This window comes from Balaenoptera acutorostrata, chromosome 13 (assembly GCF_949987535.1).
Source record: "Balaenoptera acutorostrata chromosome 13, mBalAcu1.1, whole genome shotgun sequence".
In the NCBI taxonomy this organism is placed as follows: Eukaryota; Metazoa; Chordata; class Mammalia; order Artiodactyla; family Balaenopteridae; genus Balaenoptera; species Balaenoptera acutorostrata.
In genome coordinates this window covers 75255511-75269596 of record NC_080076.1, presented here as the reverse complement: position 1 = coordinate 75269596, position 14086 = coordinate 75255511, and the positions used below count along the sequence as shown (strand labels likewise).

General features: G+C 38.3%; 1 protein-coding gene across 12 annotated transcripts in view; it reads left to right on the top strand.

Moving 5' to 3' along the window:
* GIT2 (GIT ArfGAP 2) overlaps window positions 1-14086 on the top strand; it is a 48927-nt gene that overhangs the window by 2512 nt on the left and 32329 nt on the right. For all 12 annotated transcript variants that reach the window (XM_057526406.1, XM_057526402.1, XM_057526410.1 and 9 more), the window contains exons 2-7: window positions 1850-1983; window positions 3425-3537; window positions 4169-4274; window positions 5786-5872; window positions 5989-6119; window positions 8128-8222. In XM_057526406.1, coding sequence (XP_057382389.1) covers window positions 1850-1983; window positions 3425-3537; window positions 4169-4274; window positions 5786-5872; window positions 5989-6119; window positions 8128-8222 — 666 coding nt within the window. The remainder of the gene's footprint in view (window positions 1-1849; window positions 1984-3424; window positions 3538-4168; window positions 4275-5785; window positions 5873-5988; window positions 6120-8127; window positions 8223-14086) is intronic.

Below are 14086 nucleotides of genomic sequence, written 5' to 3'. Positions count from 1 at the left end.
AGCCCTGGAATAAAATGTTCAGATAAACTGGAAGGGCTTCACCCACCCTCAGTCATACAAACTCGATTTGGATTTTACTGTGTTGTTAACATTCTGATATTCTCTCCATGGGATTCTGATTCATGATGTTAAGGTGATTAATATAGAGCCTTGCTTAGTGTGTGTTAAATCCTTGTTGTCTTGTTCCTGTTTAATTTCCTCCAAGAAGATTGTGAATCCTCTGAATGATATGTGAAAAGCAAAGGTAATCTTCAAAACGAATAGTCTTTTTGTATGTGTGTCATTAGTCGTAGTACCATACTGCAAAAAGCAAAGTTGTTATGTATCTTTGCAGGGATCCTTCATCTTGGTGTTTCCAATCTTTGTTTTTTAGAATGGCTTAGTAGTACTGACATAGTTGTACTTCATTGAATAATTTTCTGTTTTATTTCATGGCAAACATTTGACTAACTATGATCAAATCTTAGTATTCAATAAATAGTTTACCTTTTTTTTTAAAGTGAATCTAGTTCATATCCTACTCTGAGTTCAACTACCTGAAAACTCCACTGAGATTTTTCACTGTAGTAAGACAGGGTTCATGTGAAACACTCAGTGTTTCATGTATTAGGAATCAAAAACTTTCTCTAGTGGCCATGATTTCAGTGGACTCTTGAAAATATTTGAATGGTACTTAACAAAATAATTTGGAAATATTACTATATGCAAGGAACTTCACTTACTCTTTATATCCTCACCACCCTGAGATGTGTTGTTCTTCCCATTTGATCCATGATGAGGACCCTCAGAGAAATAACTTGCCTGAGATCATTGTGCAAGAAGTGGCAGAGTTGGGGTTCAAACCCTGGACTGCTTGTCTCCAGAGCCAACCCTCTTAACCACTACACTCTTTGACTCCCAGTTTGTCTTTGATTGAAATCCCATAACTTTTCATTATATGGTTGGAAGGGGTTTGAATAAACTGTTAGAAATGGTAAAGATGGTGTACATGCATTTTAGAGATTTTTGTGGACATTGAAGAATTTTTAAATATACCCCTTAAGCCAGGCAGCTTGAGCGGCACCTATTGTCACCCCATCATGAGTCTGATGAAATGTAGAAGGTCTGTCTGTATTTTGAGTTTCTAAATATTCAGTTTACTTTCACAGTGTGAGTTATTCTTACTGCTTACCAAGTGTGAATTATTCCTTGTTTCAAGGGATGTCTAATGAAGCTCTGTGGGACTTCACAGGAAAAAAAGTATTGTGCACACACCAAAAATATTACTCACTTGTATTTTACATCTTTGCTTATGTGAAGCCGCTGTTTTTACAGCTCTGTCCTTTCAGATCAGTGGCGAGATCAGACTCAACAGTTTATTTAAAATACCTAATGGATATGGCAGCACATTTCCTAGTGCAGGAGGTCAGGTTTCCCAGTCTGTGTTCAGAACCATAGCAGCTGAGCAGTTGTATAGTTGTGTCACTTGCAGCTTTCTGCTAAGCCCAGTGGCATGTAGATGTGTAGCAGTTGTAGGGTGGCTGTCTTTTCACCATTCACTTCACATAATGCTGTGTGGATTGTTCATTGACACAGTTATGTTATCTTGCTACTTGTGGAGTTGGATTCGAAATGATTCAGGTGAATCCTCTCAATTTGCTTCTCTTACGTTGATTGAAGGAGCACACATCTGAGATGGTAGATCTCATTAGGGCATCAGACAAACTCGCCAGCTTGATATGTTGACTAGCATACTAAAACAACAGAAATGTCTTGTTTTTCTGAAAAACCAAACCTCAGTCATCTTTTGCCATCTGGCGGAATAGCAACCACCTGGTATCCTTGCCACTGATCTCATTCTTCTTTCCAGATCCTTCCTGGGCATCAGTAAATAGGGGAACTTTTATATGTGACGAGTGCTGCAGTGTCCATCGGAGTCTAGGGCGCCATATCTCTCAAGTAAGGCATCTTAAACACACACCGTGGCCTCCAACGTTGCTTCAGGTAAAGAATAAGAATTCTGCTCATGGTTTGTAATTTAAGTTTTTAGGGTTCACTGTTTTAGCACTAAAATTATACTTCTTAAATCTTACAAAAAGGTTTGACTCATAATTGAGCAGAGGTGCCATGCTTATTGATGCTATATATAATTATTGAATTCATCATTTAAGATTCTTTTCCCTCCTAATGTAAATCTTGTCCCAAAATCTGAACTATAGGTAGACAGTCATTAGAATTTCTTGCTAATATTTCACTGCTGACTTTCTAGAATGTCACCAGAAATTGTTTTTAAACCGTCTGTCTTTTCCACATACCATGATGAATGTTTCTGAACGTGACTGCCTTAGAAATTTTTCATTAAGTTGTCCACTTTGATAGAAGCATGGACTGGGATTCCTCAGAAATTTCTGAAACATCTGATTTAAGTTCTCTTAAAGTTCTTGTAACCTGTTAGAGACAATTAAGTTCTGTTTTGATTGAATGCCTAACACCCTACTAAGTGTTCAGGGGGCCCTTTGTTTTATTTGGGGGTCCATTGTCATGTCACCGGTGCTTCTATTTTGGGGTACACATTCTTCGAGTTCTGTTGGAACTCAGACTTACACATGTGTTTCGCCTTCATTTGTTTTGAGTACATATTTTACTAAATCTGTGCCAGCTGCACAACATGTCCTTAAAACTTGCCTGTGTGTACCAAAGGATCAGAGCAAGTGAGTGTGGATCTCTGATGTGACAATATCTTCACTAACGTAAAAAACAGATGGGGCCATGTCAGGAGTCATGCTTTGAAATGAAATTGGGAGACATGGTTTATTAATAACTTTTGCTGAGAAGTTTCTAACAGCTCATTCTCAATGAGAAAATGGATGTTTACTGCTGTCAGATTATACAGAGTACTCATTATATTATAGGATCTGAATAAAGTTCAGAGATGAGTAGTTTAAAATGCCAGATTTGACCCTAAAACAACAATTCCCGGAGTATGGCACGTGAATCACCAGTGGTACTCAAGGTAGATATAGGTAATACTCAAATATTTATTTAAATGGTTGCCTAAAACTGTAACTAGCACATCAAATTATAATTGCTAGTGAAAGTTTTAGAAAGTAAGTGGAGTTAAAGAAAAATATTAAGAATCTTGAAAATAGTATTTGGATGCTCAGGCTTGGGAAATACCTTCCTAAAGTGTCAAAGTACTCTTTCTTCATCATCTATAAGAAAATGTAATCAAACCCATTTAAGTACTTAGCTATCCTGCTGGTCAAACCTGAATCCTGTGTACAGGTTCATCTTTCTCGTTCTAAAACAGAAGATAGTGACGTGTGTGATTTCCCAGTCATGCTAGTGTTTGTGATAGGGCTTTGTTTTCCCAGTTCAGTCACTGGTTCCCACTGGATGTTTGCAGAAAGAAATTTAAATATGATTTTATACTGCTTGGTTTTAGATGGTTGAAACCTTGTATAATAATGGTGCTAATTCTATATGGGAGCATTCTTTGCTGGACCCTGCCTCTCTTATCAGTGGAAGACGCAAAGCTAATCCACAGGATAAAGTACAGTGAGTGAAATGTTTATAAATACTCTTATTTCTTCGTAACCCCTGGGGCCCGCTGAAAGGAGTGCAGCTGTTTTTGACCAGCCCCTACAGGGGCAGCACGGGAGGGTGTCACCCAGTTTTGCATTGACCTCTTTGCTATTAGGAATGCAGAACAAAGCCAGGCATGGGACCAGCTCTTTTGCATGGTTACCCAGCACAATTCAGTGGTTTCTCCGGTTTAAGACTAAGGCTTGGTGGCTTTTGATGTAATCAGATTTGAGCTTTGGCACTCAAACAGTAGGCAGTCAGACCAGAAATCTCGGTTCTGGCCTCTAGTCTGCCTGATGCCTCACTTATAAGATGGGATGAAGAGCTGCTTCCTCGCAAGGTTGCTAGGTCAATTAAGAAAATTACACAGAGCAGAAAGATGCTGTAAAAAGCAGGTATTCTGCAGTCCTGGCCATTATAATGACTAATGTATGTTTTCAGACTTCAGGCCTGACAACACACTGCTGAAACTTACTTCAGTATTGTTCATTCTATTCTTGAGTGGGGGATGTGGGTCACTTCCTCTTCTTTTTACAGTCTGAAGAATGGGGAATGTCGTATCTGAACTGCAAGTGAACTGTTTTCTTTTTTGTTTTCGAACCAGCCCTAATAAAGCAGAATTCATCAGAGCAAAGTATCAGATGTTAGCATTTGTCCACCGCTTGCCCTGCCGGGATGACGATAGTGTGACTGCCAAAGATCTTAGTAAGGTGGGTCACACCTTTTAAAATCCCTAAAATTGCTGGATGAAGCAGCATATCGTCTCATTTGAAAAAAACTTAGAAGAAAAGAAAAACAAAAACTCCTTTCTGTACACTAAATAATTAGTAACAGCTTTTTTTGCAGTTGGTTTCTTCTTTCATCTTACTTCAAATGGCAACCATTCATGTTAGTGGAGGTATAAGGAGCAGAGGAACAAATAAGTATCCAGAAAACTATTTGCGTTTTTCAGATATGGTTCTAAAATTGTATTTCTGTAAGTTTTTGTTTGTTTAGCTTTGAAATAGGAGCCATCTCAGAGTTTGTTTCTAGGAGGGACTAGAAGGTTTGTGGGGCTTCTGCGGGCTTCTAGGTTGCCTGCTGAGTGGGATCTTCAGGAAGCAGGGTGTGACTCAAAGCTGTAGTACACAGGATGGTTTATTAAACTTGCAAAATGAGTAGATGGTTTTCTTTATGTGAGCCTTTACATGTTTTTGAGAGACGCCATGAAAATACATATCCTTCTTTTCAGAGCACTGCTTTTGGCAAATGCTCACACAGATCATAGGCACTCATAATTCAGAATTTTAAACTTTACATGGAAATGTATATGATTGTTACTTCCATTTATTAATAAGACTTGGTATGTGTTTTTTACCACAATTTTAAAAAATAAAATTAATTAAAAAATAAGACTTGGATACAGATGTTAGTGTAGATTTCTCCATTGCTATGATAAGAGTTATTGCATTTTGGACAATTCTAGGTTAGACTTGAAGGAAGGCAGCTCATCTTCTGAATGTATAAGGGCATTTCTGTAGTGGTACAGAATTTGGTATAGCACAGGCCTATTTCCCACCCTGAAAGACTTCATTAAATCATTGTATACAAGCCCAAGAATACTGTTGTGGAGAGGGTGTGATATAAGGCAGAATCCTGTGATTTACACGGTATAGGATATGAAGCTCTAAAGCCCTAGGTTCAATAATAACAACAAATAACAACATCAACAATAATAATAGCAGCTATATTCTTTGAGCATTTCCTGTGTACCAGGCTCCATGCTTTGTTATATCATTGAGTCCTCATAGTAACCTTGTGAAGAGGTGGCATTATTATCACCATTTTAGAGATAAGGAAACTGAGGTTCAGATTGCTTAAAGAACTTCCTCAAGGTCACACAGCTTGAGGGGTGTATGGTTTGAAATTCAGACTGAGCCATGCTCAGCCACCTCTTCACACTCCCTCTCACTCAAGGTCTGGTTGTGCCACTTAGATGATGCATTTGGGCAGGTCAGCCTTCCCAGCCCTAGTTTCCTGTCAGGAAAATGGGCCTGACCCTGCCTTAGAGCCCAGGGATGGTTGTGACCAGCAAGGGAGAGACTGCTTCATCCACCTTACTGAGCTAAATAAAGATGATGTAGTACTACTATAATGTGTATTAAAATAGTCTGCCAGCTGCTCTGCTACGTCATTCTTTACATTTTTAACAAATATTCTTTCTTGTGTGTGTATTTTTCAGCAACTCCATTCAAGCGTGAGAACAGGGAATCTTGAAACCTGTTTGAGGCTATTATCTTTAGGAGCACAAGCCAACTTTTTTCACCCTGTAAGAAAGCATGAATTGATTCAGATATTAAATTGAAACTAAATGGGTTGCATTCATGTAGCCTTTAGTTTATTTAATTTGCTTCTTTTTGTATACTTTTTATTAATGATTCTTAGGAGAAAGGAAACACCCCACTCCATGTTGCCTCCAAAGCAGGGCAGATTTTACAGGCGGAATTATTGGCAGTATATGGAGCAGACCCAGGCACACAAGATGCGAGTGGGAAAACTCCTGTTGATTATGCAAGGTAAGAGACTAGATTCTTGTCATCTCTCTCTGTTTGGGATTATTTCTGTTGTGTATGATTCATTGTTAAGTGGCTAAATTGTGTATGATTAACATTTAACCCCTTCAGAGGTTTGCATGCTATTATTTTGCAGATGAAGGTGTTTCAAACGCATATGATCTTAGAGCCAGCTAAAGTCAGGGAGGGTAGAACCATTAACCGTTGTGCTTAGCTTCCAGTCTTTCATTTCTTTTTATCCTTTAAACGCGGTGGTATTTGAGCCATAGTTGGAGTACAAATCAAGTATGAAGAATTGCAGAACCCACTCCTCAGTTTTTTAATAGTTTTAGTCATTGCTTGAACTTAGAAACAAATCTATATGGATAGATATGTGGTTAAACAAGTATAGTAAAATGTTAATTGCAGGATTTAGGTAGTGGACATCTGGGTGCTTGCTATAAAATTCTTTAACTTTTTCTTTGTTTCAAAATTTTGGCTGTGAAGTGCTGGAAAATAAATAAATACATCCATAGATTAGTCTTGAATATCATTTAAATGATAGAAGATGGATCATCTTTCCTTCTTTTTCCAAATTAACTTTATTAACTGCAAAGAATTATACTCTGCGGAGGATAAAATGACAAATGACAACTTGAAAATGGCAAGTGAAATGACAGAACTCTGCCCTCCTAGAATTTACTCTCTCAGGGAGGAGAGGGTTCCTAAATGCAGGTAAGAGTTAAATGAGGCACAATAATGTAGAACTCATTACCAAAATGGATGCATATATAGGATTTCCTCACTGTGGCCCAAATCATTAAGAAATGTCTTTAGTTGGTCTTTGAAGAGTGGATTGGATTTGGGCGTGTGAAGAGGAGCTAAGGTGTTCCAGGTGAGAAGAAGGGCGTGGGTCAAGTTCAGGAGGGAGGGATGGACGGGGCATGTTCGGCACAGCAGGAGACCTAGTTGGATAGAGCAGAGTGTGTCTGGGAATAAGAGCTAAGGTACTGAGGAATACAGTATTTCATCAGGTCTAACACTCCACTGTTTATATGGGTCATCATTATTTCATATACCATTAAAAAGGAAAAGACTCAACCAATTAAATGATGATGTACTATCAACTGTAGGATACTTCCTGATTTCACAGATGTTAAAAAATGAGAAAAAAAGATGCGCATCACAGAAATCAAAGATGTGTGGGTAGGTTGGAGAATATTTTTGTAGTGCCTTGTATGTGGGAAGAGAAACTGGCAGAAACTAGACTTCATCTTTTAAGGGGAACAGAGCCCTCAATAAATGATACTTATCACTTATCTTGGAATTTCCTCATGTACCTTGCACATAATAGTCTCTCAGGGTAATGATTTATTTATATGCCTTGTTACTAAAAGGATTTCAGGCAGCTTAAATATTTGTTTCAAAGGCAAAATTAATATTTTCTGTGATGGAAATTAAAGACAAGGAGGTGTGAGCTATGCATTAGGTTGGTCTGTCTCTCCCTGAATCAAAGGCCTTGAAGTAGTTACTGAACTCTAATCCAGAAGTCAGGCTGGCTGCATGAGAAGCATCTAGGGGAAGGACCTTTTTCAAAATATTAATGTCCACACTGCTCCCGTTTTTATTGATTCAGAATTTCCAAGGGTGGGTCCTGGACATCTGTATAATTTTTTAAGCATGCTAGTTAATTTTTGAGAACCTCTACCCTTGACCATTTATTAATTTTATTTTCTACCTCATTAGATGAAGTTATTCTTTGTCCCTCTCGTAAGTCCTTGAATTCCTTATTAAGTACTCTGTCTTATAAATTAATAAAGGAAAGGCGATAGTTGAGATTGTGAAAACAGTTTTTATAAAGGTGGGAATCGAAGTAGACCTTGACAGTTTACCTCACACAAAAAGGTTGATTATTCTAAAAAGTCACGTTTGATAAATCACTCAGGTATCTCAGGGGACGTCTCTGTACTTTTCTATTCTAGCTCCAGTGGCCAGCGAGCAATATAAATGGTACTTTGTTTTCTCTTGGTAGGCAAGGAGGGCACCATGAGCTGGCAGAACGCCTCGTAGAAATACAGTATGAGCTGACTGACAGACTAGCCTTCTATCTGTGTGGCAGGAAACCAGGTGAGTTGAAAGGACAGCAGCCTCTCCACACCTCCAGACAGTCAGTCTCTGGAAAAACAAATTGGGACACTATTATTTACGATCTCTGCTTTAACATATCCTTGAGAAAATTGCAAATAAGGATTTCTATTTGCAATGATAGCTACAGCATTTTTTGTTATATGTGCAATATGTAACATCGGTCAAATCTTGAATTTTAGTTTTTAAAATTTTAGCTCTACAGTAGTGACTGTTTCAGGAATCAAAGAGCATAACTGAACCCAAACTGAACGTGCACCACGGTTCTTGTGATTAATGGGAGTAGGAATGGAAGAGCAAAGGATTAACTTTTGTAGTTATTTGCAGAATTCTGCTATCTAAGGAATGGGAAAAAGTAAAAAAGTGAACTTTACCATTAACCAGCTTTGCTCATGAGATAGAACTGGGGTCAGCAAACCATGGTCCATGGGCCAGATAAGCCTATCACCTGTTTTTTTTTAAATAAAGTTTTATTGCAAGATAGCCATGCCCATTCATTTACATATTATCTACAGCTGCTTTCACACTACAGCAGCAGAGTTGAGTAGGTTGAGTAGTTGCAACAGAGACCATACGGCCACAAAGCCCAAAATATTTACAGTCTGGCCCTTTGCAGAAAAAGTTTGCCAACCCTTGATATAGAATATCCACATACATGTATACAGTGGTTCTCCACCCTGGTTGTACAACAGAGTTAAGAGCCCTTGGTGTGGTTCCAGTTTGCAGTGAGATGGAATAAGCACACCCCCACCCCGTCTCTCCTGCTGAACACAATTATAAACTCTGGACCAAGTGCATGGAGTAGCTATCTGAGGACTGTAGCAGGTGGATTAGGGAACTCAGAGTACCATCAAGCTGGTGGTGAGTGTCCCCTTTATTTTGCTTCTGATATGGCATCCAGGACAGCCTAAAACCTGGAACTGCATAGCAGGTGCAAAGAAGCCTTCTCTGTGTGGTCTGAGGAGCAGGAAATGGGATTCCTACGGGACAGAGAATAGGGGAATTCCCCTGGGTATTTTTTCTCTTCCTTTTTTCCCCACCCTAGTCCCTAGGCAATCCTATGGCTTCAGTAGTGGCAACAGCAGTGACAGCACAGGTGCCTAAATCTCTGACCAAGAGCCTGAAGGGAATCCTGATTGCTTTTGTTTTTCTCTTTATTCTCTCACCACTTGGCCCCAGAGACAGAACCTCACCTGGTCAGGTGCCTGCTAGAACAAAATATTAACATTCTCCATAGAGTTTAAGGAAGATTCAGAGTCTCCACAACGTAATATGCAAAATGTCAGGGATACCACCCATAATTACTCCACATATGAAGAACCAGGAAAATCCCAAAGACTTGCATGGGAAAAGGTAGTTAACAGATGCCAACCCTAGATGACTCAGATGTTGGAATTATCAGATAAAGATTTTAAAACAGATAGTAACATCATGCTCTGAGAAGTAAGTGTGAACATTCTCGAAACAAATCTAATATAGAAAGTCTCCGCAGAGAAGTAGAAGATATAGAAAAAAACAGAACAGAAATGTTAGAATTAAAAAATCCAATAACTAAAATTTTAAAACTCACTGGTTGGGCTTAATAGCAGATGGAGATGGCAAAGAAAAGAGTGCATTGAAAATAGATCACTAGAAATAATCCAGTTTGAGCAACAGAGAGAAAAAAGAGTGGGAGGAAAAGAAACTGAGCAGAGCCTTAGGGACCTATGGGACAAAATCAAAACATTTGTATCATCACACTCCCAGAAAGAGATCATAAAGAATGTGACGCAGACAAAAATACTTGAAGAAATATTGGCTAAAAACTCTAAATTTGGCAAAAAGACGTAAGCTTACAATTCAAGAGTCTCAGAGAACTCCAAACAGGATAAACTCAAAAGAAATCATCACTCAGGCACATCAAAATCAAACTGCTAAAAAACCGAAGAAAGAAAATGTCTTGAAAGCAGCCGAGGAAAAAAATGACATACCATACAAAGGAACAATTATTTGTATGATTGTGGATTTCTCATCAGAAACCATGGAGATGAAAAGGAAGGAGAACAATTTTTTTTTTTTTTTGGCCGCACCACGGGGCATGCGGAACTTCCCCGACCAGGGATCAAACCTGCACCCCCTGCAGTGGAAGCGGGTGTCTTAAGCACTGGACCACCAGGGAAGCCCCAGTAGAACAATTTTTTTTTTTTTTTTTTTTTTAAGGATTTTCTTATTTATTTATTTATTTATTTTTGGCTGTGTTGGGTCTTCGGTTCGTGTGAGGGCTTTCTCCAGTTGCGGCAAGCGGGGGCCACTCTTCATCGCGGTGCGGGGACCGCTCTTCATCGCGGTGCGCGGGCCTTTCTCTATCGCGGCCCCTCCCGTCGCGGGGCACAGGCTCCAGACGCGCAGGCTCAGCAATTGTGGCTCACGGGCCCAGCTGCTCCGTGGCATGTGGGATCTTCCCAGACCAGGGCTCGAACCCGTGTCCCCTGCATTAGCAGGCAGATTCTCAACCACTGCGCCACCAGGGAAGCCCCAACAATATTTTTTAAGTGCTGAAAGAAAAGAACTGTCAACCTAGAACTCCATTTCCAGTGAAAATAACCTTCAAGAATGAAGGAAAAATAAAGACTTTTATTTTATAAATTTATTTTATTTATATTTTTTATTTTTGGCTGCATTGGGTCTTTGTTGCTGCACGCGGGCTTTTCTGTAGTTGCGGCAAGCAGGGGCTACTCTTTGTTGTGGTGTGCGGACTTCTCGTTGCAGTGGCTCCTCTTGTTGCGGAGCACAGGCTCTGGGTGCACGGGCTTCAGTAGTTGTGGCACGCAGGCTCAGTTGTTGTGGCTTGTGGGCTCTAGAGCATAGGCTCAGTAGTTGTGGCACACGGGCTTAGTTGTTCCACGGCATGTGGGATCTTCCCAGACCAGAGCTCGAACCTGTGTCCCCTGCATTGGCAGGCAGATTCTTAACCACTGTGCCACCAGGAAAGTCCCGAAAAAATAAAGTCATTTTAAGATGAAAGAAAATACGAGAATTAGTTGCTCTAACAGAAATACTAAAGAAAGTTCTTTGGGTGGAAGGGAATTGATACCAGAGGGAATCTTGGAACTTCAGAAATGAAAGAAGAACAACAGAAATGATAAGTATCTGGATAAATACAATAGGCTGTGTTTTCTTCTTGTTTTCTAAAATATGTATGACAGTTTAAAGCAAAAGTTATAGTATTGTATGGTGGGGTTTTCAGCATGTGTCAGTGTAATGCATTTGACAATTATAAAAGGGAGAGGGTAAAAGAAATATGGAGGTAAATATTTGCATTCTTCTTAAAATGGTAAAATACTGTTTCAAAGTAGATTGTAAAAAGTTATGTATATTTTAATCCCTAGCACTGAAAAAAGACTATACAGTGCTATATGGTCAGAAACTCTAGAGATAAATTAAAATGGAATGTTAAAAATTACCCAAATAATCAAAAGGTGTTTTGATTCAAAATATTCAAAAAAAGAGAGGAAAGGGGAGAGAGAGGAACAAAAAACTGAGGTCCAAATAGAAACTAAATAATAAATCATAGACTTAAATCCAAATGTAACAATAATTACATTAAATGTTAATGATCTAAACACACCAATTAAAAGCAGAGATTGTCAGAATGGATTAAAAAAAAAAAAAACAAGCCCTAACTGTATGCTGTGTCCAAGAAACCCACTTTAAATATAATGGTATAGGTAAGTTAAAAAGCAAAAAGGGGTAAAAAGATATACCATGCCAACACTAAGTAAAAGAAAGCTAGAGTGGCTATATTAATATCAAACAAAGTAGACTTCAGAGCAAAGAAAATTAGCAGGGATAGAGAGGGACACAACATGATAAAAGGGTCAACTCACTAAAAAAAATAACAATTCTAAATGGGTACACACCCAGCAATAGAGCTGCAAAATATAGGAAGCAAACTTTGATAGAACTGAAAGGAGAAAAGGTCAAATCCACAATTATTGTTGGAGACTCAACAGTCTTCATTTAGTTAATAGATAGAACTAGAGGTAGAAAATAAGCAAGGATATTGAACTGAAACCATCAACCAACTGCATCTGGTTGACATTTATAGCATCCTCTACCTAACAACATCAGAACGTATGTTCCTTTCAAGTACGCGGTCAGACATTCCAAGATAGACCATATTCTGGGTCATAAAACAAACCTTAGCAAATCTAAAAGAATTAAAATCCTACAGAGTATATTCTCTGACCATAATGGAATTAAGCTAGAAATAAATAATCAAAATATAACTGGAAAATACCCAAATGCTTGGAAATTAAACAGCATACTTCTAAATAATCCATGGGTCTAAGAAGAAGTCTTAAGGGAAATTAGAAAATATTTTCAGATGAACAAAAATGAAAATACAGCAAATCAAAATGTGTGGGATGCAGCTAAAGCAAGGCTTACAGGAAATTTTATAGCATTAAATTATTATGTTAGAAAAGAAGAAAGGTCTCAAATCCTAATCTAAGCTTCCCAACCCTCAAGAAACTAGAAAAAGATGAGCAAAATAAACCCAAAGCAAGCAGAAGTTAAGAAATAATAAAGAGTAGAAATCAATGAAATTGAGAAAGGAAAACAGTAGAGAGAAATCAATGAAACCAAAAGCTTATTCTTTGTAGAGATTAATGAAATTGGTAAATGTCTAGACATACTGACAAAGAAAAAAGGAAAGAATACACATAGGAAGATATCACTAAAAACCCCACAGACATTAAAGGGTAATGCAAAATATTGTAAATAAATGTACATATAAATTGGACAACTTAGATAGAATGAACCAATTCTTTGAAAGCCACAGACTACCAACACCTATCCAAGAAGAAAGAGATAATGTAAATATATAATCCTACATTTTAAAGAACTTGAATTTGTACTTAAAAACATTCCATTAAAGAAAACCCTAGCCCAGATGATGGCACTGGTAAATACTGTGAACCAGCTGAAGTGGTATTGCCATACAGCAATACAATCAGTGTGGCTTATGACTCACATGGCTTGCTAGCTTTGCAGTTATAATTCTTAACAGATATTTTTAAGCGTTTGGAATTCACATTTCAAGTTTTGCACATAAAATGAGACTATCCTACCAAACATTCAAAGAAGAAATAACATCCGTTTTATGTGATATTTTTTAGAAAATAGAAAGGTACGGGGAACTTGAGGACATGGGGAGGGGGAAGGGTAAGCTGGGACGAAGTGAGAGAGAGAGAGGCATGGACATATGTACACTACCAAATGTAAAATAGATAGCTACTGGGAAGCAGCCACATAGCACAGGGAGATCAGCTTGGTGCTTTGTGACCACCTAGAGGGGTGAGATAGGGAGGGTGGGAGGGAGACGCAAGAGGAAGATATGGGGATATATGTATATGTATAACTGATTCACTTTGTTATAAAGCAGAAACTAACACACTATTGTAAAGCAATTATACTCCAATAAAGATGTTAAAAAAAAAAAACAGTAAAAAAAAGGAGGGGCGGAAATGCTTCTCAAGTCATTTTATGAGGCCAGCATTACCCCGATACCAAACCCAGCAAAGATGGCACAAAAAAATAGCCCTCACTAACAGGGACACCAAAATTCTCAACAAAGTATAAGCAGATTGAATCCAACAATATGTAAAAAGGAGAACGTAACATACCAAGGGGGGTTTCCAGATATATGACTGATATTTGAAAATATTTGAAAATCCATTAATGTGATTCATCACATTAACAGACTAAAAAAAGAAAACTATAATCTTACCTGTTGATGCAGAAAAAGCATTTAATAAAATTCAGCATCCCTTCACGATTAAAGAAAAAGAAAAACCTTAGCAAAC